Genomic DNA, 27146 nt, shown 5'->3' on the forward strand with positions numbered 1-27146 from the left:
ATAGATCTTCTGCAAATGCTACTTTTCAGCTACAGAGTAGCTGGAGGAGTTAAAGACCTTTGTTTAAAAATATTCTATGTTAGGCTTGGTAACAATCTGGTTACAATTTAGACACCTTAAAGCATTAAAAGTGATCTCAAATCACATGTTAGAATGTGATTCATCAAGATCTGCCCAAATGAAGGTGGGAGTGTCAACTGCAGCTGCCAGCAGTCACCAGATCTCAGCTCTGTCAGGCCCACGTTACTCCCTAAAACATCTGTGTTTGGGAGGATTTCTTGTTGGCAAGTCCTTAGTAGAGCTAAAGGAAAAATTGCTTTTTCTCAGTTTGGCTCATTTGTTGGACAGAGATTTTACCCCACGTACAGTGACTGCACAAGGAGCTCCCATGCTTTAATGTAAGACTACTGACAAAACTATGTGTACAATTTGGTATTTCAAGGGTGACTCTGGATGGGCAGAGTTTAGGTGACACATAAGTTTTTAAAAACCAGACTGCACTGTTATTTCTTAAGGTGTCTTAAAGCAACCTCTTGCATGAGAAATGTGAGAAATGTGCTGCTTGCCTGTTCCAACATGGTATTCACAAGGTCTTTGTCTGATCTTTTCATTGCTTTGACTAAAATTGCGAGCTATTATTGGGGGGGGGGGGGGGAGACATTTTTTATTAAATAATGTGTAAAAGTTCACAGCATATCAGAAGCTTTTCAAAGAGCATAAGCATTTCCAAAAAGAGATAACCTGATTTGAATTAAGGTATGGTGTCAGTGCAAATCCAAAAGTTGGGCTGCGCAAAGATTCCGCTCTTGATGCTAAAGCTGTCCAGTCTGTGCCATTCTCGTGGCAATTACATGCCAATTATTTATTTTTTTCACTCAGTTCTTGTATCGAACTTGCTCCAAAAACAGACCCTTCCTACAGAAACCTGTTAAGATTGCAATGTAATTTAACGTAAGACTACGGACAAAACTACATGTACAATTTGGTATTGTACAAAAAGCAACCTTTCTTATGGGTAAATTTGATTTGTGGTCAAAATTTATTTTCAGCAGCTTTTGTTCGTTGCTCTTTCTGGCAAAGGTCTCCTTTGTTCTGGGGGCTCTCAGGGAAAGCTTTCCTGAGGACTTGGCTGGATTTGTATTGTTGGGGTTTCTTTAATGTAATCTTCTGGTTTAAAGCTTTCAGTTCTTACAACCTATGATTATTATGGTTTATATATATATATCTATCTCCCATTCACAGTGTAGAGAAAGTACCAACGGCCTCTAGAAGCTAGCTGGAACTGGATTTTTAAGTAACAAACCCCATTTTCTGTTATTTAAAGATTATTGCGGAAGGGCTTGGTCGAATAATCAGCACTTTGGCCTCTTCCCTACAGCACCGAGGCTTTTAATTCTCTCCCGGACACCCCCCTGTTTGTACGCTGAGGCGCCTGGACCCCCGGCCGCCGCCGGCCGCCAGACCCCGAGCCGGGCCCCGCCTGCGCCGGCCGCGTCACCGCTGCCCTCAGCCCCTCGGCGGGCGGTGTACGCCGCCTCGATACACAGGCAACAACCCCAAACAACCCAAACCCGTGAGGTAAAAGTTCTCCCTTATTTCGGTGACATCACCTCTAACGCACCCACAGCCGCCACCGGCCGCTCCTTCACCGGCCTGAGGGGTATTTTCGTGCCCCGCCCACCTCCGCCACCACACAGGCGCTTTCTCTCCTCCCATTGGCTCCGCCCGCCTGCTGTCGGCGGGGAGCAGCCAATGGGACGCGGCGCGGCGGGAAGGCCCGCCCTCCGTGAGGCGGCCCGCCGGAGCGCCGAGCAGGGCGGGGGTCGGCGCCGGGGGTCGCCGCGGCGGACGGCGGCCGGTTGAGGCGGCGGCGGTGGCCGGCGCTGGCGTGCGGGTGGCGGCGGTGAAGCGGCCATGAAGGTGAAAGGGCGGGGGGTGTTCCCGCCGCTGGGAGAGCGGCTGCTCCCTCGCTGCGGGGAGGGAGCAGGGGGGCGAACCGGCGCCGGTGGGACGGGCTGTGCCGCGCCGCCCTCCTCGCCTCAGCCCGCCGTCCCCCCGCGGGCTTGCCCCGTTACCGAGGGACGCCCGGGCCGGGGGCCGCCTTGCCGCGGGGCTCCGGCGCCCCTCGCTGACTCAGCAGCCGGGCAGGGCCTGGTGCCGCCGCCTGAGGCGAGCCCCCGCCCGGGCCGCGCACTGCGGCCGCTGTGGGTGGCCGGCGGCGGCTGAGGGACCGGCGGAGCTCCGGGCGGGACGGTGCGTGGGGCTGGGCCCGTGAGGGGGCGGCGGTGGGGAGCCGGCCCGCGGGGGGCGCGGCGGGGCCGGTTCGCTCCTTCAGGCGGTGCTTGGCGCCCGGGGCTGCCGCTGTGCTCTCGGGCGAGGGCCGGGGGCTGTGTGACCGCGGGTCTCCCGGTTCGGTGGGTGCCCAGGGGCGCTCGAGCCCCGAGAGCGCTGTGCTTCGTCTCAGGGTGGGTGCAGAGGTGGAATTCCAGCAGTACAGTTAAAAAAATATCCCTTCTGCTGCTCTCCTCATGGTCTGCCACCTTTGGTAGCATGTCCCGCTCGCACAGGTGTGTCAAGAGCAGCATACAGCCCCCCAGCTTCTTGGGGTGGGGGTCATACTGGGCTGAAATTCTCCCTTAAAGCCAACAGCAAGAGCAGGGAAGTTCAAACGTGGTATTTTGCCCCTATAGGATGCACATAAAGTATGGAGGGAGAAGGTAGCTGATGGCAGCTTATTAGAAGAGACTTTGGAAGTGGTGACTGATGTCGTTGGAAAGGGTTTTGGTGCAGGAATTGGCAAAATTTTAATTCACCCTCAAGGGAGGGAGTTTTTGGTTTAGCGTGTGTCACTTGTGTTGGTGCTTTTCAGCGTGTCCTCATTTCTTGTACAGAGTAATAAGAGTCTAGACACTGTAATTCAATTATCAGTTAATGACACGAGTGCATAGAAAGAATCCACAGCTGACTTAAGTAGAAAATTAATGATCCCCAGGTTGCCTTACCTTTCACCTTAAAATGACTGCTTGGTAGTAAGCGTAAAGAGATTTTCTGTTTGATACTAACAACATTCACATATCCAAACAGGTAACAAAAATTTCCTAAGTATGTATTTGTTTAGTGTTGACAGTGATGTCTGAACAGTTGTTACAGGCTCTTGAATAAAGTAACTGTAAGAAGCAGGTGGTAAACTATGGTGCAAAGGCTGTGGTAGCATCTGTTATGTCGTTTTTGTCCTCATGTGTACCTGTTGTTGCTGTGACTCCCTGAAAAGCCTGTAGTCATATAATGAAGTAAGTTAAATTCTGACAGACCTTTTTGATTCATTATTTTTGTTATTTGTACGTGGCTATTTTAAAATCTTTTAAATGCAAAGCTAGCACATCAGTTTTCAAGAATATATGAAGAATTAATGTTTCTGCAACTGGCAACTTTCCCTTAAGACAAAAGGAAATATTTTGTAAAATTCCTGAGATTTTAAATTGGGAGCTCTCTTGGTTTAAGTAATTGGTTTTCAGAATGTATTTCTGGAAAGTTAATTACTCTTGCTTAACAGACTAGGATAATTATGCATAACTTGTTTTGTATAGGAAAACCTAATACTGATCCGTTTCCACATTTTGTTATGGAAAAGTAGAGAACAAGTCTTAGCTTGATGATGGTTTAATGATCACAGCTGTCTGATTACGCAGTGGACAGGCGCCAAGTGTGGATCTGTGAGAGCAGCCACGTGCTGGGGCTACTGGTGCCTTGGCTGGAGGTCAGGGAAGGGCCACTGCAGTTCATCCCCCTTGAACTCCCTTTGTAGGAAGCTTAGGGAGGTTTTTCTTGTGTGCTGGGGGTGCCCACTGCGTGGAGATTTCTTGTTATGCCTGGGATGAGTTTTGCTCTTGAAAGATCTATAAAATTAGACTAGTGAATTTAATTTGTTGCATGTATATTTGATGTTACAACTGCCCAGTGTTGCGTGTTGTGCAACTTAGAAGCAAAATAACCAGCTGTGTTCGCTATTTTGCTGGATTGCAAGACTTTTAATGTCAGCTTACAACAGTAACAGTGAAGTGCCAGGTTTGTGTGGGTTGCAGAGATGCTTTTGATGTTCCATACTTGAAGCACTTGTGTAAAGGTGGTGTTGCAGGACATGTTTGGTCCTATGGCATTGTTTCTCACAGCTGCTCGAAACCAGAGCGAGGACTCTTTTCTTACCTTTTGTGCTCAGTGGTTTGGTAGGAGACATGCTGGCGTCTCCCCACTTACTGTGTTAAGTTCCCACAAATGTAACAGGACTGTGTTTGGTTCAGGGGAAATGTGCAATTTAATACAGAAATTAGTCTAGTTACTACAGGAATTAAGGCAGCAGCATTACTGAGCTGAAATGCCTGTTCTGGTTTAGGTTTCACAGCAAGAACTACAAGTTTCAAAAGCAATTATTTTATGTCTTCATGCTTTGGAAAAAAGGGATGCTGCCCTGGAATGAAAACCAGCACAGCTCTAACCAGCGTAGTTAAGAAAAAAGTATGAAAAAAAAAAATTGTGTTTAAAGGCTGTTGTGCTTCCTTTCAGAAAGAACCTGATGTGATTATTTGCCCTTTTTTTTTTTTTTTGAGTAGGTTTCAGTGAGCCACATGACAGTGATTAAACATGTGACCTGAACAACTTGGGAGTCCAAATTCCAGCTTTAAAGTAGAATATGCAATTTTGGTAGAGAATGTAGCACTAAAGGCTTTCAGGAATAAAAAGTAGCAATTTACTTAGGTATTTACAATTTTTTGTAGTGTTTTAAGATTAAATCATGTGACTCAAAACTGAAATCCAATCAATATAGGATAATTTCATTTAGAGTTATTTCAGTTTTTCTTGGACATTTTGTAAGACAACAAGACAGCAGGTTCAGGGGGGGTCTTGAAAAACATTGCCCTCTCAGAGAAAATAGACTGCAACTAGTTTCTAGTGAAGATTGGTTTATTACTTTCAAGTTTGAACACACAGAAATTTTTTTTTAGAGAGTTTTACTGTGAGTCATACAAGAGCAGGATTAGTTCTGGAGAAGATCCTGCAGGGGACAGCTCTGCTCTAATTATGATAAATTGTTGTGTTGCTGCCTGTCATCGTTTCAGGTTTTGCCTCTCACCTATGACTGGCTGTTAGTCCCTTCCTTCTTTGCTCCACTATTGCGTTACCTCCTCAAATTCCTTACCCTTTTTGTGCGGGACTCTGCTAGCAAAGGAGTTATGAAAGCAAGCGCCTTGTGCCTACGTTAGCCTCGCAGAAGCAAATCTTACCTACTTTGGTTTTGCAGCTGAGAAGTGGAGATTATTGGGCTGTTATAGGCATTAGTGTGCTGAATTCCTGGTGCTCCCGGGATTCAAGCCACATGCTTTTGGGATGATGACAGATGGAGCTAAGTAGCTCTTCACTAGCAAGTCACATCTGATGTGGGCTTTCAGATATTAATTTTCCTTTTTTTTTTTTTTTTTCTTTGTAAATGTTTTCAGGCGGGAGCTACTTCCATGTGGGCTTCCTGCTGTGGATTGCTGAATGAAGTCATGGGTACCGGTGCGGTCCGTGGCCAGCAGGCTGGCTTTGGGGGAGGTGCTGGCCCGTTCAGATTTGCACCGAATACAGACTTCTCAGCATATCCGTCTCCAGCTGCGGCGGGCGCTAACATAGTTTGCAAAGCCTGTGGACTTTCCTTTTCAGTTTTTAGGAAAAAAGTGAGTATATTTCCTATTACATAGTGTTTTTACTCATATGAACTGATCTGTAGGCATACTGGGAGATGAACGTGTATTTTTTTCCTTAGATAAGGAAACCCGAGGCGGATAGCCAGGCACTTCCTCCCTCCCTTATTCTGAGGTCACAGGAAATTAATGTCAGATGGGATTAGAAGTTAAGAGGTCTGATGTTCATTAACTGGTGACACATTGAATGTGGTCTGCCCTAAAAATGAGTGAGATACGTGGTTTAGCTTCAGAGTTTTAAACCTTAAAATACATTTGCTTTTGAAGATGATACCAAACATAGTGGTTGAGTACTGGAATGAACAAATCGGGTGGTGGAGAAGCTAAAAGCTCTCAATATAGTAGCACAGCTTCTTTCTGTGAAATGCTTGAGTAATTCTGTTCATTTCCTAAGCAGGTGTAGTTCTGTTGCACTGCAACAGCCTCTCACTTCATTTGGAGGCAGGTTAGTAGGTTAATGCAGTTAAATAAAATTGAGATTGTTAATATTATTTCTATGTGTCATGACTGTCCAGCATCATTGTTTTGTCCACACGGTGACCTAATTCTCTGCAGCTCTCTCAGATAAACATGAAGCCTCTTTCCTCAGTTCGTGTTCCTTCAGTTTTCCCCTTCCTGTGTGTCCTGTTGTTTGCATGGCAAAAACTTCATTGAATTAAGCGCTGTATAGGATCATTTTCTGAAACTAACATTAATTTACCAAAATCCTGAAAAGCTTGGAGCATTCGGATTTGTTCAGTGGATGAAAGTCTTGCCTGTTCTAGCTTTTGTATATTGTAGGGAGTCTTTTGAACAAAGCTCTGTTCAGAAATGGCATCTGGGCATTTGGGAGCATTTACTTGCCACGTGATTCATCACGTTTAAGGCTACTTTGAATTCTTTGAGTCAATTAAGAAGAAGTTTTTTCTTTAGGGTTTGGGGATTATACTGTGTTTTACATATGTGAAAAGAGCAGTGCCACTTGGTCTATTCAAGACTATTTCAACATACCATAAAATTGACTGGCTTTCAGTTTTGTTTATTGTCTAAACTACAACTTGAGTACTTTAATTTGTTTATTCACAATGTTTTTCCACTGAAACCTCAAATCAGCTTGCAGCAGTGCTACAGAAGTGATGGACTGCCTTGGAACATCTGCAAAACTATTCGACAGGGCAGTTTTCTAGACTTAAATTCTTAAAATCATATATGTCAAAACTGACAAAGGAAAGACCAGTAGTAAATTATGTAGCCTGGAGAAGGAAGGAGCAGGGTCTAGATTTGTTTTCTGTACCCTGCGGCTGAATGGTTGTTTTCTCTTTCTCCTTAGCACGTGTGTTGCGACTGCAAGAAGGATTTTTGCTCAGTTTGTTCAGTCTTAAAAGAGAATCTTAGAAGATGTTCCACTTGTCACTTGCTGCAAGAAACAGCCTTCCAGCGACCTCAGTTAATGAGATTGAAAGTAAAGGATCTGCGTCAGTATCTGGTTCTCAGAAACATACCCACGGATACTTGCAGGGAGAAAGAAGACTTGGTGGATCTCGTGCTGTGCCATCATGGATTAGGTTCGGAGGAGGACATGGACGCTAGTAGCTTGCATTCATCACGGTCACAGACTTCGGGGTTTTTTACTCATCCGTTTTCTATGTCTGTATCAGTGTCGTCTCAAGGAGAACTTGCAAACAGAAGGGAAAGCACAGGAAATGGAACACCTTTACGGGTACAATAATTAATGTGTGGTTTATGGTATAGCATAGCTTCTTTTTTTTTTAAATTGGTAATGCATTGCTTTGAAATAAAATGCCAACTGGTACGGTTTGGGGTGGCAGGAAAAATGCCTTTTGTAATGTTCTGTTTTCAGGAGAGGTACTAGATAAGAGTACTAGTTTAGTTGATAGAGATGACTTAAATTGATAACCATCAGTAGCAAAGGAAACTTCATCATGTCATTGTCATCTGTCATCAGTTTGGTTTAAAGGAAAATGTTTTATAAGGAATAATGTGTTTTTATCCTGATTTAGTTTCATTTTGTCTGCAGGGACAAATGGAAACATCTTCTATAAATAATGAAGAAGAAGAAAGTGCAGAAGAGCAGGTGAGAGATGAACTATCCAAAGAACAAATTTTTGTCATGTGACACCATGAAGTGTGTAGGTCTCTGTTAATGTGTAGTATCACGCCCTAGTTCTTTCAGAGTTGGCTGTGTCTAGCGGTGCACAGCTGCATACACTTGCTTTAAAAAGAGTAAAACTTCAGCCAAGCTGCTGCAGCTTAATGTAGCACCAGATCTGGTGCTCTGAACTTATTGAGGCAGTTAAAAACGTACAACTGATGTGTTTCAGACTCCTGGATTGTCCAGAAAGCGAGCGAGGGCATCTTTGTCCGATATTTCAAGTCTGGAAGACATTGAAGGGTTGAGTGTTCGGCAGCTGAAGGAAATACTTGCGTGTAATTTTGTCAACTACTCAGGATGCTGTGAAAAATGGGAACTTGTGGAAAAAGTGAGCAGACTATACAGAGAGAGTGAGGAGAACCACAAGACACGTAGGTTTATATTTTATTCTCACTTCCTTCAGACTACTTCTTATTTTCTAGTTTCCGGTAGCTGGTTCTGCCAACAGAAGGACTTGGTATCTGACCTGGTCTGCTTAGCTGGGACAGCTGGGAAGTGGGTTTTAACAATTGAAGGTACAGGTAGAGTAGTTGAACATGGTTCTGGTGATTAAATGAAGCTTTCCAGGATTCTGCTGGGGTTTTCTAAGGCTTTTTTTTCCCAAGCTCGGAGAGCTCAGCTTTCATGGTGAAGGTAAAATTGCACAACTGAGAACCAGTTCCTCAGCGAACATGACACTTGGCACCTCCACGTCCTTTATTAGGTTTCACGGGGCATTGGGGAGGGAGCTGCTCAGTAGCCGTCAACAGACCAAAGCAATTCAGGTCTTTTACTGCGGTACAGAATTAAAAGCTACAGTGGCAGAAGTCCAAGTTCAAGTGGTTTGGTGTTGGTCCATGTTTTATGATCAAGTGGTTCTGTGGCTGCTGCTCAGTGACGGGTATTGTTCTGCCTGCTGTTACACTCAACAATGAGGCTGTGTGACTGTAGGACAGCCACAGGCTGATTCCTGGGTGTAATGTATAATCTGAGGAACAACTTTTTGATGTCATTACCAGCTGGAAAAGGGCCTGCCTGGCTCGCCATTCCTGTGTCCAGCAGCCAGGCTGTACAGAACAAGTCAATAGCCCTGGGCCGCTGCATGGCCGCTGCAGGACCCACAGTGCGGTGTGAAACAATCGGCTCAGTGCTCAGTGCGTGGAGGGGGATGGTCAGCGAATGTCAGAACATGGCTGAGGTGAGGCCCTGGGTTCAGTCATGGCTTAGAATTGAAAGCCTGGCTGAAATCAACCTTCAAGCTTAGGCATCGGTTTATTTATTTATTTTTAAACAAGATCTGGCAGAACATTTGGTTATTGATAGGGGACGGTGGCTGTTGGCAATGAAACTTGACAGGTTTTATTCAGTTCTGCCACATTTATGGCCTACTTAAGGCTTCCACTTCCCAGGCTGCTTTATTATTATTATTATTGTGTTTAATCCTCTGAGGACAGTGTGCTGGCAAACAGAGCAAGCTCAGAGATGGAAACCCAACATGCTCGGAATTCTAACCTAGCGGGTTATTTCAGTTACTATGTTCTGAATTGGAAATGCTCTTGGAATTTAAAGCATGAAGCCAAATATTTCCAATGTTCATTTAGGGGCTTCCTAGTTCTTGTTTCTTTTGCTTTTTTGAAGAAATTAACTGTTGTGAGCGGGAAGCAGCACTGCCTGCTGCTGAATTAGCTGCTCTGTGTATCTTAGCAGTTGCCCAGCTAGAACCGAGCTGGTTTCCCAGGGCCCGAGTGCCTGACCTCCCTCCCTGTTGGTTTGCAGAGGGTGAGAAGATGCAGCTGAATGAGGACGACGATAACCTGTGTCGGATCTGCATGGACGCCGTCATCGACTGCGTCCTGCTGGAGTGCGGCCACATGGTCACTTGCACCAAGTGTGGCAAGAGGATGAGCGAGTGCCCCATCTGCCGACAGTACGTTGTGCGGGCTGTGCACGTGTTCAAGTCCTAACCCCACTGTGGGTGGCTGGAGTCGCCCTTCCAAGATTTCTGAGGGCAGGAGTGCGAACCCCAGGGTGTCTGTCAGCTTTGTAGTTCTCAATAAACGCAGCATTTTGAACATCAGGATCTGGAAGTTTGTGAAACACTTTTCTACAGCGTACCGGACCCTGCGCTTGGGCAGTGCGACACGATGCTGGTGTGTGCAGTGATAGCGCTGCCTGATGCTACCTTACAACCCCCAAACTGTTTGAGTCAAACTGTTTACACCAGTTCTTGCTCTCTTCTGAAGAATATCGCCTCCGATTATTGCGTTCAGTACCCAGCATCTGGTCAGGAAACACCTCTGCTTGACCGTATTAGCCTGTTACCTTGTCTAGTGCATTAGAAGCAATGACTATCAGTTGAATATTCAGCTTTTATGTAATTATAGAATGTAACTGTTCTGACACTGTCCCTGCAACAGTGTTAACAGTATCAAATAACGACTGTAGACAGCACTGCCATTAACTGTACCTGCACAAAGCCCTGAAGCAATCTATTTTATATTTTATGCCAATTGCTTCCTTCCAAATGTCTGTTGTTACACACGTACTGTCTGGGCCCTCCTCTGTACAGGTACAAAAAGCTTCATTGCTTTGCAGGGCTCTGCCATGTGGCATCCAAATACCAGTTACTTAAGTGTTTTTTAGTTTAGGAATAAAATATTTTTTTAAGAAGGGGTATAGTAAACCATACTATTGTGATCCTTAATCTGCTCATGCCTATTGTAACTATTAATGTGTGATGATTGTACTCCATGTGCCGACAACCTGATGTTACTGTGAATACTAACCAGGGTGATGACACGATGTGCTGCTGATATGTGGAATGTATGGTGTTACTGACCTGCACTGCAGAGGGGAAATGCAGCGTTTGTTTGAAACCTCGTTTGTTCAGAGACTTTTCACGTAGGCTGAGCTTCCTGGGGGCTGTGGTGCTGCAGGCAGTGCCCCCAGTGGGGTAAAAGTGCCCTCTCCAGCAAGGATGTCCAGCTGGGCCTTGGGGGATACCTGTGACATGGCCGGGGGAGGAACAGCAGCTGGGACAGCTCATGTTTTGGGGACAGGATGCCCATGGCCAAGCTGGTGTTTAAGCTCACTGTAAGAACAGGAGGCTGCCCTGGCTGGTTATTCTTTGAGCAGGGTGGGGTGATGGCACTGCAGTTTCTCCTTGGAGTTTCCCACCCGCCAGGGAAGTGCCAAGGCCAGGTTTTGCCTGGGCTGCAGCCCCCGGAGCTCTTACCTCTGCCACGCTCTCCTGCCTGTTCCTCATCTTCTATGTGAAAAATTCAGCTGGCTTGAGAAGGTAGCTCTTGCACATGAGATACACAGCCTGGAGCTGCTGCTGGTTATTTTTCAGAAGGGAGCAAACCTCTCCATGGCTTCATTTTTTAGAAGTAACTTTTTAATGGTACTTAATTGCTGGAGTCTCTGTTCTGTGGGTAAGCTAATGAAGAAAACCATACCCTATGTGTTAATTCCATGCTGATAATTTCATTAGCCACACAAGCTCAATAAAGATTTGTGATGGGCTTTCTCAGCCTCTGTCTCTTTTCTTACCCAGGGGCAGGAGCACTGCTGGTTACTCAGCCCCAGCTTTAACATTCTCTGAGCCCCTAGCACTGATCCGGGCAGATTCCAGCTGGAGGAAGGTCGCTGGGTGTATTTTATCCCCTCAGCGAGAATGTACTGGAAAATGCTAGCAGAGAGGCACAGGACACAGCCCAAACGCAGCCCAGGAACAGAAACCCACAGAGCCAGCGCCTGTTTTTGTACAATCGTTTATACAAATTCAACAAAGGTAAAACTGCATCAGGAAGGTCTACGAAAACAACACCGTACAACAATGGCACTTATGAATGCAGAATTTTACAATCAGGAAATAACCATGTTATAAACCTTAAATGAGAACTCAACTCACACTTCAAAGAAAGAGAGACTACGTTTGACCATTTATTCTACTGCTGGACTCACTGTATAAATTAATTTTATATTGAGTACAAGAGCTCATGCTACAGAGTGAAACCCTCCTATGTGCAAAAGCTGAAATTGGATTTTTTTTAAAATTTTGAGAAAAAGGTGATTTCTATACAGATAAAAGTGTTTTACTTCAACTATAATTTACACCTTATTTCCACAACATGCTTATGTCACTTCTGAAGTATACAAAGCAGGATATAAACTTCCATTAAAACATGCTTTAAGTTGAAAGTATTAACCTACTTTTCCTGACCTGGGCACGTTTGTAGATAGATACTGTCTACGAAGTATAGGTTAAGTTCTCGCCTACCATAAGTAAAGATAAAAATTGGCAATCAAAACCGAAACACTGGTAATGCATTCAAACATTGCATAAATAATTTTTAAACAATTTTTGTACAAAAATAGTTCTGCATAATGTAAGATGTAACAAAACAAAACGTGTTAAGAAGGCAGAAATGCAGTGCGTGGTCCACTTTAATGACACCAACTTTTTTTTTTGTTGTTGTTTCAAGAAATGAAAAGCAGAAATCAAATTTACACTACCAAGCACATGCTGTGGTACTTTAAATAACAGTATTTCTTGGAGATCAGTCATCTTCCGGGTGTGAACAATTACCATCAAATAACAGTCGCCTTATGAATTTGCATAAGAGCCAGTGCAGGACATCCCAGGTAGACTGAATTAGTGGCACAAGTCGAAATTCTTAACATGGGTAGTTTCACGTTGCTCTCTTCTCAACAAGAGTTGTAAAATCCAATCGCGGTATTTTCCAATATTCCAAGTTCCCAGTTGAAAATAAAATCCCTACGTGTTCTTAGTCCCTTCCCCCCCTCACCCCAGTATTTACACGTGTCCTTTAACTAACTCAGTTTTTGCAGAAGTTTTTCTTCCACTTGCCCAAACTGAACACTTACTGACATTTCTGCGATGAACTGCTCGCAGCCCTCTTTTGTCACTTGCTTGCAGTACCTCAGGTCTATCTGGCAGATGTTTCCACAGCGTTTGAAGTAAGACAGGCACTGGTCAGTAACCTTATTGCAGTCTGCAAGAGAAAAACCAAGGGGGAGAAGTTTAACAGTGCGCCTTGGTTTGCTGTCCAGCAGGTTGGTTTATCCTGACTGCTGTAGGTCCTTGCTGCCCACCCTGTACTGCCAGTGAAATCGCCTGGCCAGCTCCATTGCCCTTCTCTGATCCCCGCAACTGGTGTAACCACCGTGATAAAGCAAAGCATGCCAGATTCGTGGTGGTGTGAAATCCCCTGGGAGGAGGAGCGGGGTGCAACGCGCAGCACCAAGCAGGAGGCAGCAGCTGGTGGAGTCCCCGGGAGAGGCCAGGCAGCTGCGGAGTCCCAGGGAGAGGGGGGCGTTACACGGGGAAGAGCTGGGCAGAACCACTCCCACCCAGGAGCGTTTCACTCAAGTCTAACACCAACAGGTGATTCCTGCGCTCCCCACCTCCCCTGCGCTCGTGGTGCTTACCTGATAAATTAATTTCCGTTAATGAATCCCGCGTGGTGGTTCCAACCGCGGTCAGCAGGTTAATAGACTGATCCGTCACATGATTACAGTAACTAAGATTGAGTTTGGAGAGCAGAGGCATGTGCCTTATGATCAGCCGCAAAGAAGCATCTGTGATATCCAGGCCAGCCAAACGCAGCTCTACTATGTTCCGTAGTTTACTCCGGTTGTCGATCTGACCTGGAAAGCGGAGGCAGCAGGTCACTCCCACAGGTCTCACCCCGTGTTGCAAACATCTGCAGATCTATATGAAATGCACTGTGACACACAACACTGCTGTCCTAAGTCAACTTCAGACGCTTTTGCCTGACTGGAGCTTTGGAGGGGACATCAGCATGAACACTCGTCTGTTTTTGGAACAGGCACGTGGACAAAGCCACCTCCTGATTTCAAAACCAAAGGGATGAAAGTAACTGCAGGGGCCCAGCGGAATTACAAGTCGGGAGTAAGCAGTAGGCTGTGCAGTGCATGCCAGAAAGCAGATCTGATTTGCTCAAAATTTCACCTGAGCTGATATCCGGGCGAATGTGGCATGACCCACAGAACTGCTCCTTCCCTGAACTGGAAGAAAGTGTTTCCATACTCTCTAAAGTACACCCGTTGCAGCCTGAAGAGAAGAAAGTCAGACAGAAAACTAGCACAGTGGCTCAGACGACTGAGAACATCACTCGTTATCCAGTGGCTTCCAGCGAGGAGGTGTGGCAAGGCACGACTCTGACCACCTCGCGCATCAGCAAAGCCTGGAACCCCACCAGCGCCAGCCGCGGGGGCTTCTGCCCGCTGCCTCCAAGGGGGACTAGCAACAGAAGATGCCGCAGAGCGGCTGGGACAGGTCTCTCGCGCGCCTCCCGCCCGTTACCTGGCCGGTTATCTGTGGGTGGTGACAAAAGGTCTCTCATTTGTGCGTCTTTCAGTCCTTCTGCCCACTGCACGTCCAGGGTTCGGAGTAAAGGACAACTGGAACTACAAAGTGCCGACACTGCTATCCATGAGCACCCTGATAACAGCAGGTCTCGGAGACCTGCAGATACAGAAGAAGTTGGAGCATGCGGCCTACCCAGAGAGACATCCACAGTGATCTCAGGCAAAGCCCAGTCCCATTCTGAGGAACAATCCCAGCACTCCAGGGCAAGCAGGGGCCCCGGGAGCCACCTCCTGCCCAGCTCCCCAGCTCTCCCACCATCTGGAGCTTCATCACTGTGGGTGACAGCAGACCCCCCCCCACCCCCGGCTAATCACATCAGCACAGGCACTTGCCACAGCACCATGACCTGTTGACAAAGCCCTGCCCCACATCAGTTCACCTAGCACCTCAAGTAGCCACCACGGAACACATTTCTGGTCCATTTTAAACCTGCCCATACTTCATTCCTACATGTCTACTCCTCTCCTGGGATAGCCCAGATCCCTGTAGACTTTCCTCCAAGACTGCAGTTTAGAGACAAACTGGTTTGCTAAATTCGGTGGTCAAAAAACATCACTTACCTGGCAGTCTGTTGATAAGCCAGCTCAGCTGCTTTTTAGATATATTTGTCCAGCTAAGATCAAGGGTTACAGGCTGTCTCCTAATAATGCCACTAAGCATAAGTGGAGTGATGGATTTACAATGGTTTAAATCTATTTTGGTCCATAATCTTTTGTCACAGCACCTACCCAAAAAGAAAAAAAAAAGCCAACAGCACTTAATTTGGCACTGGTTTTGATTTCTGCAGACTTTAAAAGGTGTCATTAAACAGCAGGAAAAACTACAGCATTTAACTGAAAATAGCAAAAATCAGGCTGAGCAATGCTAAGATAAGCACAACAACACACAGCACTACATGGGTTTGGAGTTTCTCCATCAAATACATCAGGCAATAAAGCATGGAATTATTTCCACAGAATTACAAGTGTCACCAACTTTAGATTACTAAAATCCGTTTTCTAGCCTGAAGACAAGCCACGCCTTCTTGCTTACCTTTTGAATATAAACACTGCTTTTAAATGTCCTGATTTCCCCTGTGCTTTTGTTACTTAAAATACAGTGAATTTTGTTTACTTAAAATACAGTGAGTTTTGTAAAACAGATCCCCCTGCTCTCCTGTTCTGTGTGTTTGTGTTACTCCTGTCAACGCGGCTTACGTGTTTTTATGCTCTCTTTATGGTTCTCGAAGGGCAACAAGCAGGAAGTCCTGAAGAGTGTGCAAGATTCTGCATTTTCTCGTTTTCTTCAAAACCACCACACGTAAGTGGAAAAGGCATTTACTAGCTTTCTGTGACACCGAGAAGCCCACAGAAGAGACACTCCACACACATCATCTTGCACCGAATTATCAACCTCTCGAACTTCCTGTCACTAGACTGTGCTAGAAAGGAGCCTCTGTTACGATCTGCCCATCTGTGTGCACATTACAGTTGGATTTGAGATGACAGCCAACTCTACTGCAAGTTCAGTGAAACATAAATCTGTCCACTAACACTTCCTGCTGCTGTACAGTCACCGACTGTGTCAACGTTCACACTCTGGTACCCCGAGCACCCAACAGACACACTGAGTAAATACAATTAACGAAGGACTCATCCATCAGCTCTGCTGGTACGGAACACAGCGAACAGGACCGCTCTCCACGTACCCTCTGCAGGGAAACAATCAGCACAGCCCTCTTGAGGAGAACACTGAGGGCACGGGAGATCTTCGCTGTATCTCAATAGGTATTTAATAGCTGCACTGAACAAACAACCGCATTAGCAGTCAGCAAGTCCTGGGGGCAGAATGACACCAAGACTTAGCATGACCTAGACTGGCTGTTCCAGCAGCAAGAACGCTGTGGTGTCTAACTGCAGAACAGGCTGCTCTGGGGCACTACAGCCCTGGCAGGCTGACGCCAGGGCTGACACACACACAATTCCCATCAGAGATGCTGGGAACACTGCTGTTTCTGAGAAAACACCAGAAGACATGCTACTTCTCCAGACACTGGTGGCCACCCCTTCTCCTTGGGCTCATCAGAGCTTCAATAACAACCTGCACACCTCTTCTAGGAGAGGTTAGTGCCTCCAATCGCCCACTTCCCTTTCGAGCCCATCCCGCTACGCGACAGGCCTGGCTCAGTTTCCCATCCTCCTTACCATCTGTTCCAGGTCTTGCAAACTCTCATACAGATGCACAAGTCTCTATGACTGAGGTAGCTAAAGACAGCCATCCAGACTTCCCTCTGCATCACGTGGGCTGCCCCGTCATCCAGGGGGAGCGAGTCCGGAGGGGGGCTGATGGGAGGTGGCCGGATAACGTGCCGTTCCATCTGAATGCATTTGGGAGGAGAGAGCGAAGGCGGTGGCCGGGTTACTCCCCGAGGTGTGCTTCGCAGGCTGGGGATGAGCTGGTGCCTCAGCTCCCGGGGAGTCCCGTTTAACCCCTTGCTGAACCTATGGAGTCTCTCACTGTTGTTCAAAGCACGCTTAGGTTCCTCATTCTCACTCTCAGGTTCAGATTTGATGGGTTGGTGGTTCTCATTGGCAAGGCTGTTCTCGGTTTTTTGGATCTCCTGGTTAAGCTCCTTGCTGAGCTCCTTGCTCAGTTCCTTATTGGGAAGCCGCCTTTTCCTCCTCATCTTGAACTTCTTCTTGTCCCTGGGCTCGGCGCCCTCCGTGCTGGGACCTGCGGTTGGCGAGCTGGACCGTGACTGGTCACTATCCTTGGACCTGGGAGGTGCTTCTGGCAGGTCATCCTCTGGCTCCTGCTTGAGGCGCCGCAGGGGCTTGATCATGGCAGTTCGGTCATCTGGAGCCTTCCATGATCGCCGCTGAAAAGGAAAAGACAAGGGTTGACTATTTGAGTGAGAACATACTCAGCAATACTCCACACGCTGATGCTCCACACAGGCAGCCCTGCCTGGGGGGGTCGGGCTGCCTGCCAGCACCGGGCCTCACCCATCTGAGCACAAGGGGTACATTCACCGGCCAAAGGTATCAAGTTCAAGTGCCATCATGGGTGAAGAGTCCAGCTACTGGCTCTCCGGACTCCAACCGAGTGATAAATGCATTTATTTACCATGCATAATCCTGCAGATTTAAGGGCCTTACTCATTACACAGTGGACAATTTACACACAGAAGACAAGCAGCGTACTACAGACAGCTTTATCCCCAGCAGGCCAGAGGAAACCAGGCTCGGGACACATTCACTGAGCACCCACTTTAAGCACTGCCTGCCATGCATTCATGCCCAGTGGCCAAAAGATCAGTCTCTGAAACCTCCCGAATCGCAGTCACCGCCTCGCATTGGGGCTGTGCTGCTGCACCCCTTATTGCTGGAGACTCACAGCCTTGTTTAATGACGCTTTAGCTGCTGCTTTACATCTTACTAAAAACTCTGCCTTCTCAAGCTTCCCCCACCTCTGGTGCATGGGGAAGAACAGGGAGCCTGACTGACAGGTGTGACACTGCTAGAGTGATGAGACCTCACGCCGACACAATCTCCAACACAACGCAGGCTGACAGGGGTCAGCTGGCACCTTCTTCCCTGCCCCGGTCACTGTTCAGAACAGCAAACTGCACTTCACTTGCTCACATTAATCAAATCTCTCTTTGATGCACACCAGGCAGAAGTGTAAGAGATGTAGGGACTAACACCAGGGAAGACTTCAAGTCTAATCTGATCACTACAAGCAAGAAAGAAGCCACCAACTGTTAAAATGAAATAGCTCTAATAAGACAAGATCTGGACTGGCAAGAAAAGGTTATATCAGAAGGTCTATACTTTTGCAATAAACTAATTGGATCAAGTCAGTGGATGTGCTCCTATGCTTCAGACTGCGGCACACAGCAGAGAAAGCTGAGCATCCTGTCTTTAAATTAACATATTATAAAGGAAGAGGTCACAGGAAGTTAATGACAGGTTAGAATAAAAAAAAATTACATCAGACTACTGGCAGCTTGCAGCATCCCTCACACAGGGTACTGACGAGCGCTCAGTTTAAAGGTATCAAACTTCTGTTATCGTGCCAGATTGTGAGAGGTAATCAATACACGTGTGCCAGGTCATCGCTGGCTCCCTGGGGTGTCAGCAGGGGACCCCAGGGACGTGTTGCAGTACAGGCTGCCAAGGGGCTGCGTGGCAGGGGCAAGATTCAACGACACAGGAAGAGCAAAACATCAGTATAGAAAGAGAGTTTTACTCCTTGGGCCATCAGGACACAGCTTGCTGCTCTGTTTTAATATGGGACACCAGAACAGAAAATATAAAACCAGACACTGCAGCTAAGCTATCCTGGAGTGTAAAGGTTTCCATGAGAGACATATTCTGTAACTTCAAGACATAAACGGGATAATAAAAATGCCTGCAGTGACACAAGGACATGACTGATAGAGAAACCGGCTCACCATTCAGCTCACATGAGAAGGGATTAAAAGGGATTGAGAACACGTCTATTAAAAAGGCAAAGTACCTTCTTCCTGAAGATTTTGTCTTCTTTTCCAAGTTTTAGCTGTTGGAAGAAAGAAAAGTAAAAACCCCAAAACACGACATCTGTTGTGCTGTCTGGTGAAGGTTTGGTGATCCACAGTGCCTTCCTCACACCCTGCGGGGCTTTCACGGAGCAATTCAAGCCATCCATAAACACTGCAGTGAGCCCAAAGGGATGGGAAAAGGAAAACACGGCCAGAACGCAGGTATGTGTAAACTGGTATCGTGAATTTTGCACTCTCGCTCCACCAAAGCGACCCCAAACCCTATGTTTATTGCACTGCCTGTAGCATTCCCACTGTCGAGCCCTGCGGGGCGGACTGACCACCACTCCTTGTGAACTGCACACGCAATACAAAACCAGCCACTGATCTGGATTTTAAAGCCGTGAGCCGTTTACCCGTTAGACACATTAAATCTAGGTCCTCATTTCTACCTCCGCAAACCAGCATTTCTGTATATCCCAAGAACCGTATCTTGCAATCCACATGACAACTCGGTGTCCCCGCCTGGCCCAAGAGCTCTGACTGTCACTTTCAGGGAAAAGCTGTCTACACCGCTGTTGTGAGCAGCTCCTCCTCTTTGCAGGCTACAGGAGTCATTTCTAAAGGTCCTCTGACGGGTTAGGAGTATCGTACATCCCGAATCAGCCACAAAATAAGCTGCCGTACGCCACCAAGTGGATAGAGATAAAAAAGGTTCCATTAAAAATTGATTTTCACCTTGTTCCTACTCCAAGCATCTTGTCAAGACTTTTCAGTTAAAGTGGGTTTTCCAGTATTTTGAATAAAACAACAGCCATAGCCCAGTGTTTTCAGCCTCTGAACATCAACTGAAGTGTCACTCCAAACTACTGTCCTGTTAGACTAGCAGTTTTCAGAAAGGAAGGTAAAACATCACAATTTCTTTTGTAACAATCTGGGATCTCAAGATGAGCTATAAGCCAGAAGGCAAGAGACATCAGCCCCAACCAGCCCACGCGCATCTGTGTAAGCACATGAAAAAGTGTTTTGTCATACCCGCTTTCTCATAGTGGGTTCCTGGGGTTTCTCAAATTTCCTTTTCCTCCACAGATGCACTTCATCTGACTTTCTCCTCAATATTGAGTCAACTTGAGTCTTTTTGGAATGTTCCTCCGATTTCCGCCTGGGAGTTTCTTCGCAATCCCCTTTCCGTTTTGCAGCATCTGTTACTTCCTTATTGTCTCTGTTAATTTTCTGTTCCTTCAGCAATGAGCCTGGGAGATTTGATGCGTATTTGAATCCTGGTCCGCGCTTTTGCTTGTACGCCAAAGAGACACAAAACACAAACAAACTTTATATCTTATGCCTTTCTCAGCTCTTTGTCTAAGCTGCCTCCACCACTCCAACACTGGTGGGTTGATCACTTTGTAACAGATAAAATGATTAACGAGGAGTTAGAGTAGTTTCAACCTTACAGAATCACAGAGGAGTTTGGGTTGGAAGTGACCTTAAAGATCACCATCTAGTGCCACAGGCAGGGACACCTTCCCCTAAACCAGGGTGCTCCACGCCCCGTCCAGCCAGGGATGGGGCATCCACCCCCTCTCTGGGCAGGGTCTCACCACCCTCACAGTAAAGAATTTGTTCTTAATATCTAATCTAAATCTGCACTCTTTCAGTTTAAAACCATTACCCCAACCCTTCTCCTGTCACTACAGGCCCTACTGAGAAGTCTGCCCCATCTTTCTTATAAGCCCCCCTTTAAGCACCGAAGGGCTGCTACAAGGTCTCCCCAGAGCTTTCTCTTCTCCAGGCTGAACAACCCCAACTCCGAGCTTGTCTTCAAAGGAGAGGTGCTCCAGCCCTCTCATCATCTTCGTGGCCGCCTCTGGACTCAATCCAACAGGTCCATGTCCTTCTTATGTTGGGGGCTCCAGAGCTGAACACAGTACTCCAGGTGGGGTCTCACAAGAGCCAAGCAGAGGCAGAGAATCACCTCCCTCAACCTGCTGGTCATGCTTCTAACCTTCACAAAGTTACTTTTGTAACTACACACTTGCAAGTGTCTGTCTCAGTTTGCAAAGAAATAATGCTTTACTAACTCCAACAGACACTTCAGGTCTAGTATAATTGCTTCTGGGGTTTTTTTTGGTTTTTTTTTTTTTAAAGTATTTTCATCTTTGAAATTAACATGCAGCCATGCACAGAACTAACCTAAATATTCCCCAGGTTTGGGTGAAGTGTTGGTACATGGAACAAGAATACAGAGATTATTAAAGAACAGAAGGCCATTAGTTTGTTTCCTTCAACTCAACTAAATTAAGCACAAAATCAAGAGGTGGTATTGGGCAAAATTGTATCTACAAGCCAGAGGGAACGTTTCAGATTTTGTATCTCATTCCAGCACCACTTATTCCCATTAAACTCACTTTTCCAGTTTTCCCTGCATGGTTGCACTTTGGACACTCCCAGCAGTTCGGCAGCTCATCGTTAACCACACCATCCGATTCCTTCACCTGATGAAAGAGAGGCACAACTCAATTCACAATTGTGCTGCAAAAAGCTGCAGAAGTCTATAGGCAGATCATTTAGAAGCATTTTATACAGCTCAGTTTTCTCTGATCAACTGCTGCCCTCCCAATGGCTGCAGAAAAGAAACCCAGATCACCACAGGTGCTGCACCATCCTTGGCCATGCACAATTACCCCTTCTGATGATGTCAACAGGGCAGGAAAGCATGCTGGCCAAATCGGTGTTTGACAAAAGGGTTCATGTCTGGGCTTTTTACAAAGGTCAGTGACAAATCCCAATTAACACAGGGATAAAACCCAAAACAACGAAAAACACCCCAACAACCCAAGCCAAAACCCCCAAAACCCAGGACTGTAATCATGCCATCTCCAAATGTCCTCCCACACCACTTGCTGACAAAGCTCAGTCCCATCCTGTCGTCCCCCCCCCAGGAGTGAGGCACAGTCCGATCTTTTAATAGGAAGAGATTTTTCCCATACACACATTCTCACATACATTAATACTGTTTGGCATTTTTAGAAGCAAAGCACCCTGCACTGTAATCAAGTGTTCCTTAAAATACTTTTCTTTATGGATCAGAACTAGCAGTCCCATGCCTCCAGCCTTCAAGCCCATGTGCCAATAAAAATGACAGTTGCCAAGTCAGCTCGAGAACAGGCACTTATACTCAGAAGACTGGACACATGAAGGCATTTTGAAGGTTTCTCACACCCACAGATACCCAGCTAGTGTAAGGAAAAGAAATGCTTACTACTTCACTACCTCTGAGAGACTGTGGCATTTTGCTTTTTGAAAGAGAAGAAGCACACTCAGTGTTGTTACACTACGATAAAACACAATCCTGCCCTGCGCAGTTGAAAAGCTGCTGGTTTCTGAATTTCGATATAGGAGCCCACATTACTTTCCAAACAGGAGATAGGCGTTTCTGAAAAGACATTTCTGTGAATGAAACTGAGGATGAGAAGTGGAGCTAAGCTAAAAACACCCTCCGCACAGACACATACGTTCACTGATGGCACATTCAACATTCAGGGGTTTAGTTATATATTCAGAAAAAAGTCTTAATGGGGGAGAAAGAAAGGTTGATTTATTACTATTGCAGACAACAAAAACATGCTATGTCAAGAAAAATAGCTGGGCACTGGCATCAGCAGCACAGTAGCAGGAGATCTGCTGATACAGGCGGGGCAGAGATCGGCAGATTTTTCATGTTTCTGAAACACTTCCTCCTCTCTTTCCAGCTCAGCAAAAATGTACTAGCTGTGCAGGAGGAAGCCCCTGGGTTTAGGGGAACTGCTTCCTCAAGTCCCTGAGCCAGACAGCAGCCATTCTAGTTTCACCATCTAGCAAGAGTGATGACATGTCAGTCTCTCTCCGCAAGTCTTCTGAAGTTAATAAATGAGTAAATGAAGTGGGCAGAATTTAAATACTGGTTTTATCACAACTGTGTGCCTTTGAACCTTCTTTCCCATGGTAGGTGTAAGATACTCCAGGAGCTGTTGTATACATCTCTGCCCCAGGGGAACAATTCCTGGCCCAAGCTCAAGTTGGGAACAAGTTATTTCCCGCACTGAATGTAGAACAAATGCTACTGAAGGGAAAACAGTGCAGCTCTGTCCCTTCTGTGAAGTTTAAGGAACTGAACAGATGTGAGGAACTGTAAGCAAACTAATTAGACACACACAGACCTGCCACTGAATCTGTCCCAAGCCTTTCAGGCTGGGTGGGAGCCAGTTCTGAGTGTTTGCTACAAACAGCAGGTGGGTGTCTGAGCCACAGCACGAGGCCATCTTCAGAAACGTACCTGAGGTCAGTAACTCAGGAAGTCTAAACATGAGACTACACTACTGTAAAGTCTTCTTGTTAGGGATATGGAGACCCCAGGATGCTGATCTGACATCACTGAGCAAGAGCCGTGAACTCTGGTAATGCCGAGACCGTAATAACATAGGCAGCAAGACACACCTGAGCTGAAGCCATGGGCAGCCGCGCAGCTGTGCTGCAAAAGGTCTTTGTATTTCTGCTGTTCTGACAAGGCACCTGAATATTCACCGTGTCCCATCACTATCACTATATCCACTTAAGGTGAAAAAGAACAGGCCCCTACTGGGGAAAACGAACCCCTCCTTAAGGGGACAGCATCAGATACTGCCCTCACTCACACACGCTAACCAGCATTACTAGCAATTTGAGATGTAGCAAGAAAAACTCATCAATATTGGTTCAACTTTAATGCTAACAACAAAAGGCAATATTCCTCCAAAAATCTCACTAGCTCCCTCTGGGAACAATGCACAGTACCAAGACAGTTTCATAAGAAACTCCAGCAAAATGAGCATTTGTGTTGCTATTGTATTTTCAAGGAAAGAAGCACGTCAGAAACTTCCCATGACACTTCTCAGCATATGGAACATCCTGGCTGTCCTCAGCGTGGATCCAGCACAAGCACCTAATGTGCTCTGGTACCCAAGGCTTCCCCAGCAAGAGGCACCCAGAGAAGCCCCTCAAGGCTGCAAACATTGTCATGAGCACAAAGGCACTGAGCTACCCTTAATCTCCCCAAAGAGATCATCCTCTTGACACTTTTTTTCATGGAGAAAACCCACCACAAACATGTACAGCCAAATCAGGAAGCTGGAAGAGGATGGACTTCAAAACAGGAACAACCTGCCCTGGAGTACTGATGAGCTGCTGCATGTGCCAAACTACTCCACGAGCTTTGGAGATGCACCTTGGAGGAATTCACTCCACATGGGAGAAGTCAGGAAACAACACTCCTCCCTTCACTGATCCAAGGTATTCCAGTCTCCCCCAAAAGTACATTTGCCAGACATTTAACTGGAGATGACCAACAGCCTATTCACCAAGCAGGACAGGAAGGGACTTTCTCTTGGTGGACAGCAGAAGCAGCTGCCCTGGGGCTGTGGCTGTGTTCAAAGGCACTTCCCAGGAGGACTATTTACAGGCTCCAGCCTCTAGGCTTAAGCTCCTATCAGGGGCTTGAGCAACATGTAAACATGGCAACAGATTTTTGTCTTGTGGAAAATCATAGAACCTGGGAATAAAAAGTAAGGAGGGAACCAAGGGAGAGGCTCTATTTTCCTTCTGCTGTTCCCCTGCGCATCTCATCTTGCCTTCCATGACAATTCAGAAATCCTACCAGCACCCTTTTTCCTCAGTAAATAAGCAGTACCAGTTACCTCACGATTTCAGCTCAACAGAAGCACTGAGAAATTAAAATACAAGACACACAAGGCACACTGTAAATTTCCCACTGCTTGATTTTCACAAACACCCAAAGCAGTATCGCTCCTAGTTACCAAAACAGCACTCGGAACACCACACATGCATAAAAGAACAAACAGCACTTGCTAGATTTCACAGATCTGACCCACATCCTGTGCAACTAGTCCCAAATGTGGTATGGGGAGAGGAAACCATACTGGAACTGCCACTAGACAACAATTGTGTTCTCCAGACTCAGACACAAATTGTCACTGGCACTGCAAAGCAAGAGACGGGGCAGTGCAGGGCACTTTCAGGAAGGACTGGAATAGCAAAACAGCAGCTACAAGCCAAAATTGAGGTATCTCTGAAAATGAGCAGCTCCTTCCCTTGCTTCACCAGCCCCCAAAGCCTTGTTTTAAGCAGAGCCAAGCAAGCAAAGCTCCCTTTCAGAGCCCATCTGTGGCAGGCAGGAGCTGTGAGCACCAATTTCATGAATTGGGGAGACAGCCACAGTTCTGGTTTGCCAGCTACCCACTTTCTGCTCTAATAAATGACACACACAGAGCTCGGTGCAATACTATGCACAGCGCAAGAAACATGAAAGGCCAGGAGAGCATCACCCTGGGCCTGCATAAGGAACATACCCCTCCTCCCAGAGATCCCAGAAGGGCCAAAAGCTGTTTTCTGGGGCATGGTGTGTCAGAATACATTTGCTTTGGCAAATCACTTTAACCATAAACAAATCAGCAACAGGAAATGGCTGATCAGCTGAAACAAACCAGCTTTGGAGATAGGCAGCTTCTAAATGCTAATACAAAAAGATATGCCCAAAATGACACTTTTGTTATCAGCAAAGAATATAGCTGCTCACAGGACTCAAGTCAGCCAAAGGTGAGCACTCTGGCAGCCTGAAACTTGCTCAGTTTGTTCTCTAGAGCTGTAGTCTTCCTACTGCAACATTTGCTCATAACACCTTTAAAGCCACCAGCGGAAGGCACATCTGTGCCTGGACAAACACAAACAGCAAACTACTCGTTTGTAGTTTGTGGGACACAGGACGGAGTTACTGATACAGAGATTGTGACTAACATCCAAAAGTACAGGCAGATTTCTCTGTCCTCTTGAGCTACCCGTCCCAACTGAAAGTCCTCACTTCCTTAAAACGAGGCAAAAAAGAAAGAAAGAAAAAAACAAAACAACCCCCCACCCCAAGACATTTGCATGCACACACACTTCAGAGTCTTGCTTACAGGGGATGCCGTTACATCAAAGGATCCCTGCCTGCCCGTCATGGCTGCGTGTGCCACAGCTGTCACACTGCTTCTCACACCAACTCTTTGCTCACTTGAGTTTTCAAAGATGAAAATGTGAAAGCTTTCCAATTTCTGTGCACTATTTTTACATTAAGGTGGTAATTACTCCAGTTTGTTTCCAACATGTATCACATCCTCGTACTCACCTTAAGGCATCCTGGGTGTATGATTTCATTACAAATGGAGCATTCCATTAGCATGAGATTAAACTTGCTCTCCTCCTCTTCCACAGTGTCCTCTTTCCCAGCTTCTCCGCACACCAGACACACAGCAGTATGAGGCAACACTGGCTGTTTACACATATCAGAAAGAAGTCTTGATCAGGACATGGAAGATGTATGGAAACAGAAGAACTCAATGTGCATTTACAGTATTCTCATTTCAAAGAGGAGATAATAGGGATTAACTGTGCAAACTGCTGAAGGCTCCAGCCCAGCAGAACAACAAAGGCAAGAAAAACTGGTAACAATCAGGGCTGGGTATCCAGACCAAGCATCACAGGACATGTTTCATGGCACGAAAATGCCCTCCCTGTAGCACAGATTCATGGGGCATCCCATCCCAGGGATAGAGGGAAACGCTTTTTTTTGTGGGTCCCTTGAATCTGTGTGCTGACAAGACATCGGCATGCAAGTCACTTCAGTGTACAATGGAAGGGAAAAGAAGCAACCTAGAACATCACTGTTCACATCCATTAAGCTTCACAATCTGACTAGCAATTTGGCAGCTCCCCTATTTTACAAGCAGGGCAGACAGATGTTATGGGACCCAATCCAGGTCTCACAGCAAGTACAACAGACCCAAGAACAGACCTTTTCCTGACTGACAGTCTGTTACCTAGGGCCCTGCTCCCAACCCGAGCACTGCAAAAAGCACTGCATAGGCACTTAAAAAGAGAACTCTTCTCCTGCGAGTATTACAAGTGGGAAGCACACTGATTTTTTCCTGTCTTTTGCTGAGGCAGAAAGGGAAATGCAACATCTCACTATGTCACCCATGTCAAAGCAGTGAATGCCAGTCTAATTAAAAAGCCACCTTTGTGCTAATGAGGAACAAACTTCTGGTTTGCAGCAATAAGGTATAAGCCTCATTACAAGAAAGAAAAGGAAGATCCTAGTAAGAAACTGGCTGTAACATGAAATGCAATCGATTAGGTTGCAAGTCCTTAACTATCAAGCAGCCAGAGAGATGTGGCTTTTCTCGGCAAGGATCTCTTAGTAGGTGGAGTGAATCAAATCCACAAACAGGTACTTGCACACCAAACCAAATCTATGCAGCAACAGTGCATCCTTTGGCAAGTTTCCAA

General features: G+C 46.3%; 2 protein-coding genes across 12 annotated transcripts in view; one reads left to right on the plus strand and one right to left on the minus strand.

Annotated features, from left to right (window-relative positions):
- The first annotated feature begins 1809 nt into the window (after window positions 1–1809).
- Window positions 1810–9949, plus strand: RNF34 (ring finger protein 34). 2 transcript variants are annotated; one of them, XM_037375461.1, is made up of 6 exons: window positions 1810–1920; window positions 5493–5711; window positions 7048–7437; window positions 7756–7812; window positions 8060–8261; window positions 9646–9949. In XM_037375461.1, the coding sequence occupies exons 1-6, from the start codon at window positions 1915–1917 to the stop codon at window positions 9831–9833; spliced, it is 1062 nt and encodes a 353-aa protein (XP_037231358.1). In that variant the 5' UTR covers window positions 1810–1914; the 3' UTR covers window positions 9834–9949. The 2 variants fall into 2 exon arrangements, with proteins under 2 accessions (XP_037231358.1, XP_037231359.1); XM_037375462.1 differs by lacking the exon at window positions 1810–1920 and adding an exon at window positions 2043–2253.
- A 1676-nt stretch (window positions 9950–11625) lies between these two features.
- KDM2B (lysine demethylase 2B) overlaps window positions 11626–27146 on the minus strand; it is a 125910-nt gene continuing 110389 nt past the window's right edge. For 4 of the 10 annotated variants that reach the window (XM_037375452.1, XM_037375450.1, XM_037375458.1 and 1 more), the window contains 10 exons: window positions 25987–26130; window positions 21197–21283; window positions 19824–20093; window positions 18788–18826; window positions 16471–17144; window positions 14848–15011; window positions 14222–14383; window positions 13868–13969; window positions 13324–13542; window positions 11626–12887 (listed from right to left, as the gene is read on the minus strand). In XM_037375452.1, the coding sequence (XP_037231349.1) occupies window positions 12706–12887; window positions 13324–13542; window positions 13868–13969; window positions 14222–14383; window positions 14848–15011; window positions 16471–17144; window positions 18788–18826; window positions 19824–20093; window positions 21197–21283; window positions 25987–26130 (2043 nt within the window). In that variant the 3' untranslated portion in view covers window positions 11626–12705. The remainder of the gene's footprint in view (window positions 12888–13323; window positions 13543–13867; window positions 13970–14221; window positions 14384–14847; window positions 15012–16470; window positions 17145–18787; window positions 18827–19823; window positions 20094–21196; window positions 21284–25986; window positions 26131–27146) is intronic. The other 6 variants (XM_037375451.1, XM_037375455.1, XM_037375453.1 and 3 more) reach the window with 6 other exon arrangements.

This window comes from Falco rusticolus, chromosome 1, assembly GCF_015220075.1.
Source record: "Falco rusticolus isolate bFalRus1 chromosome 1, bFalRus1.pri, whole genome shotgun sequence".
Lineage (NCBI taxonomy): Eukaryota > Metazoa > Chordata > Aves > Falconiformes > Falconidae > Falco > Falco rusticolus.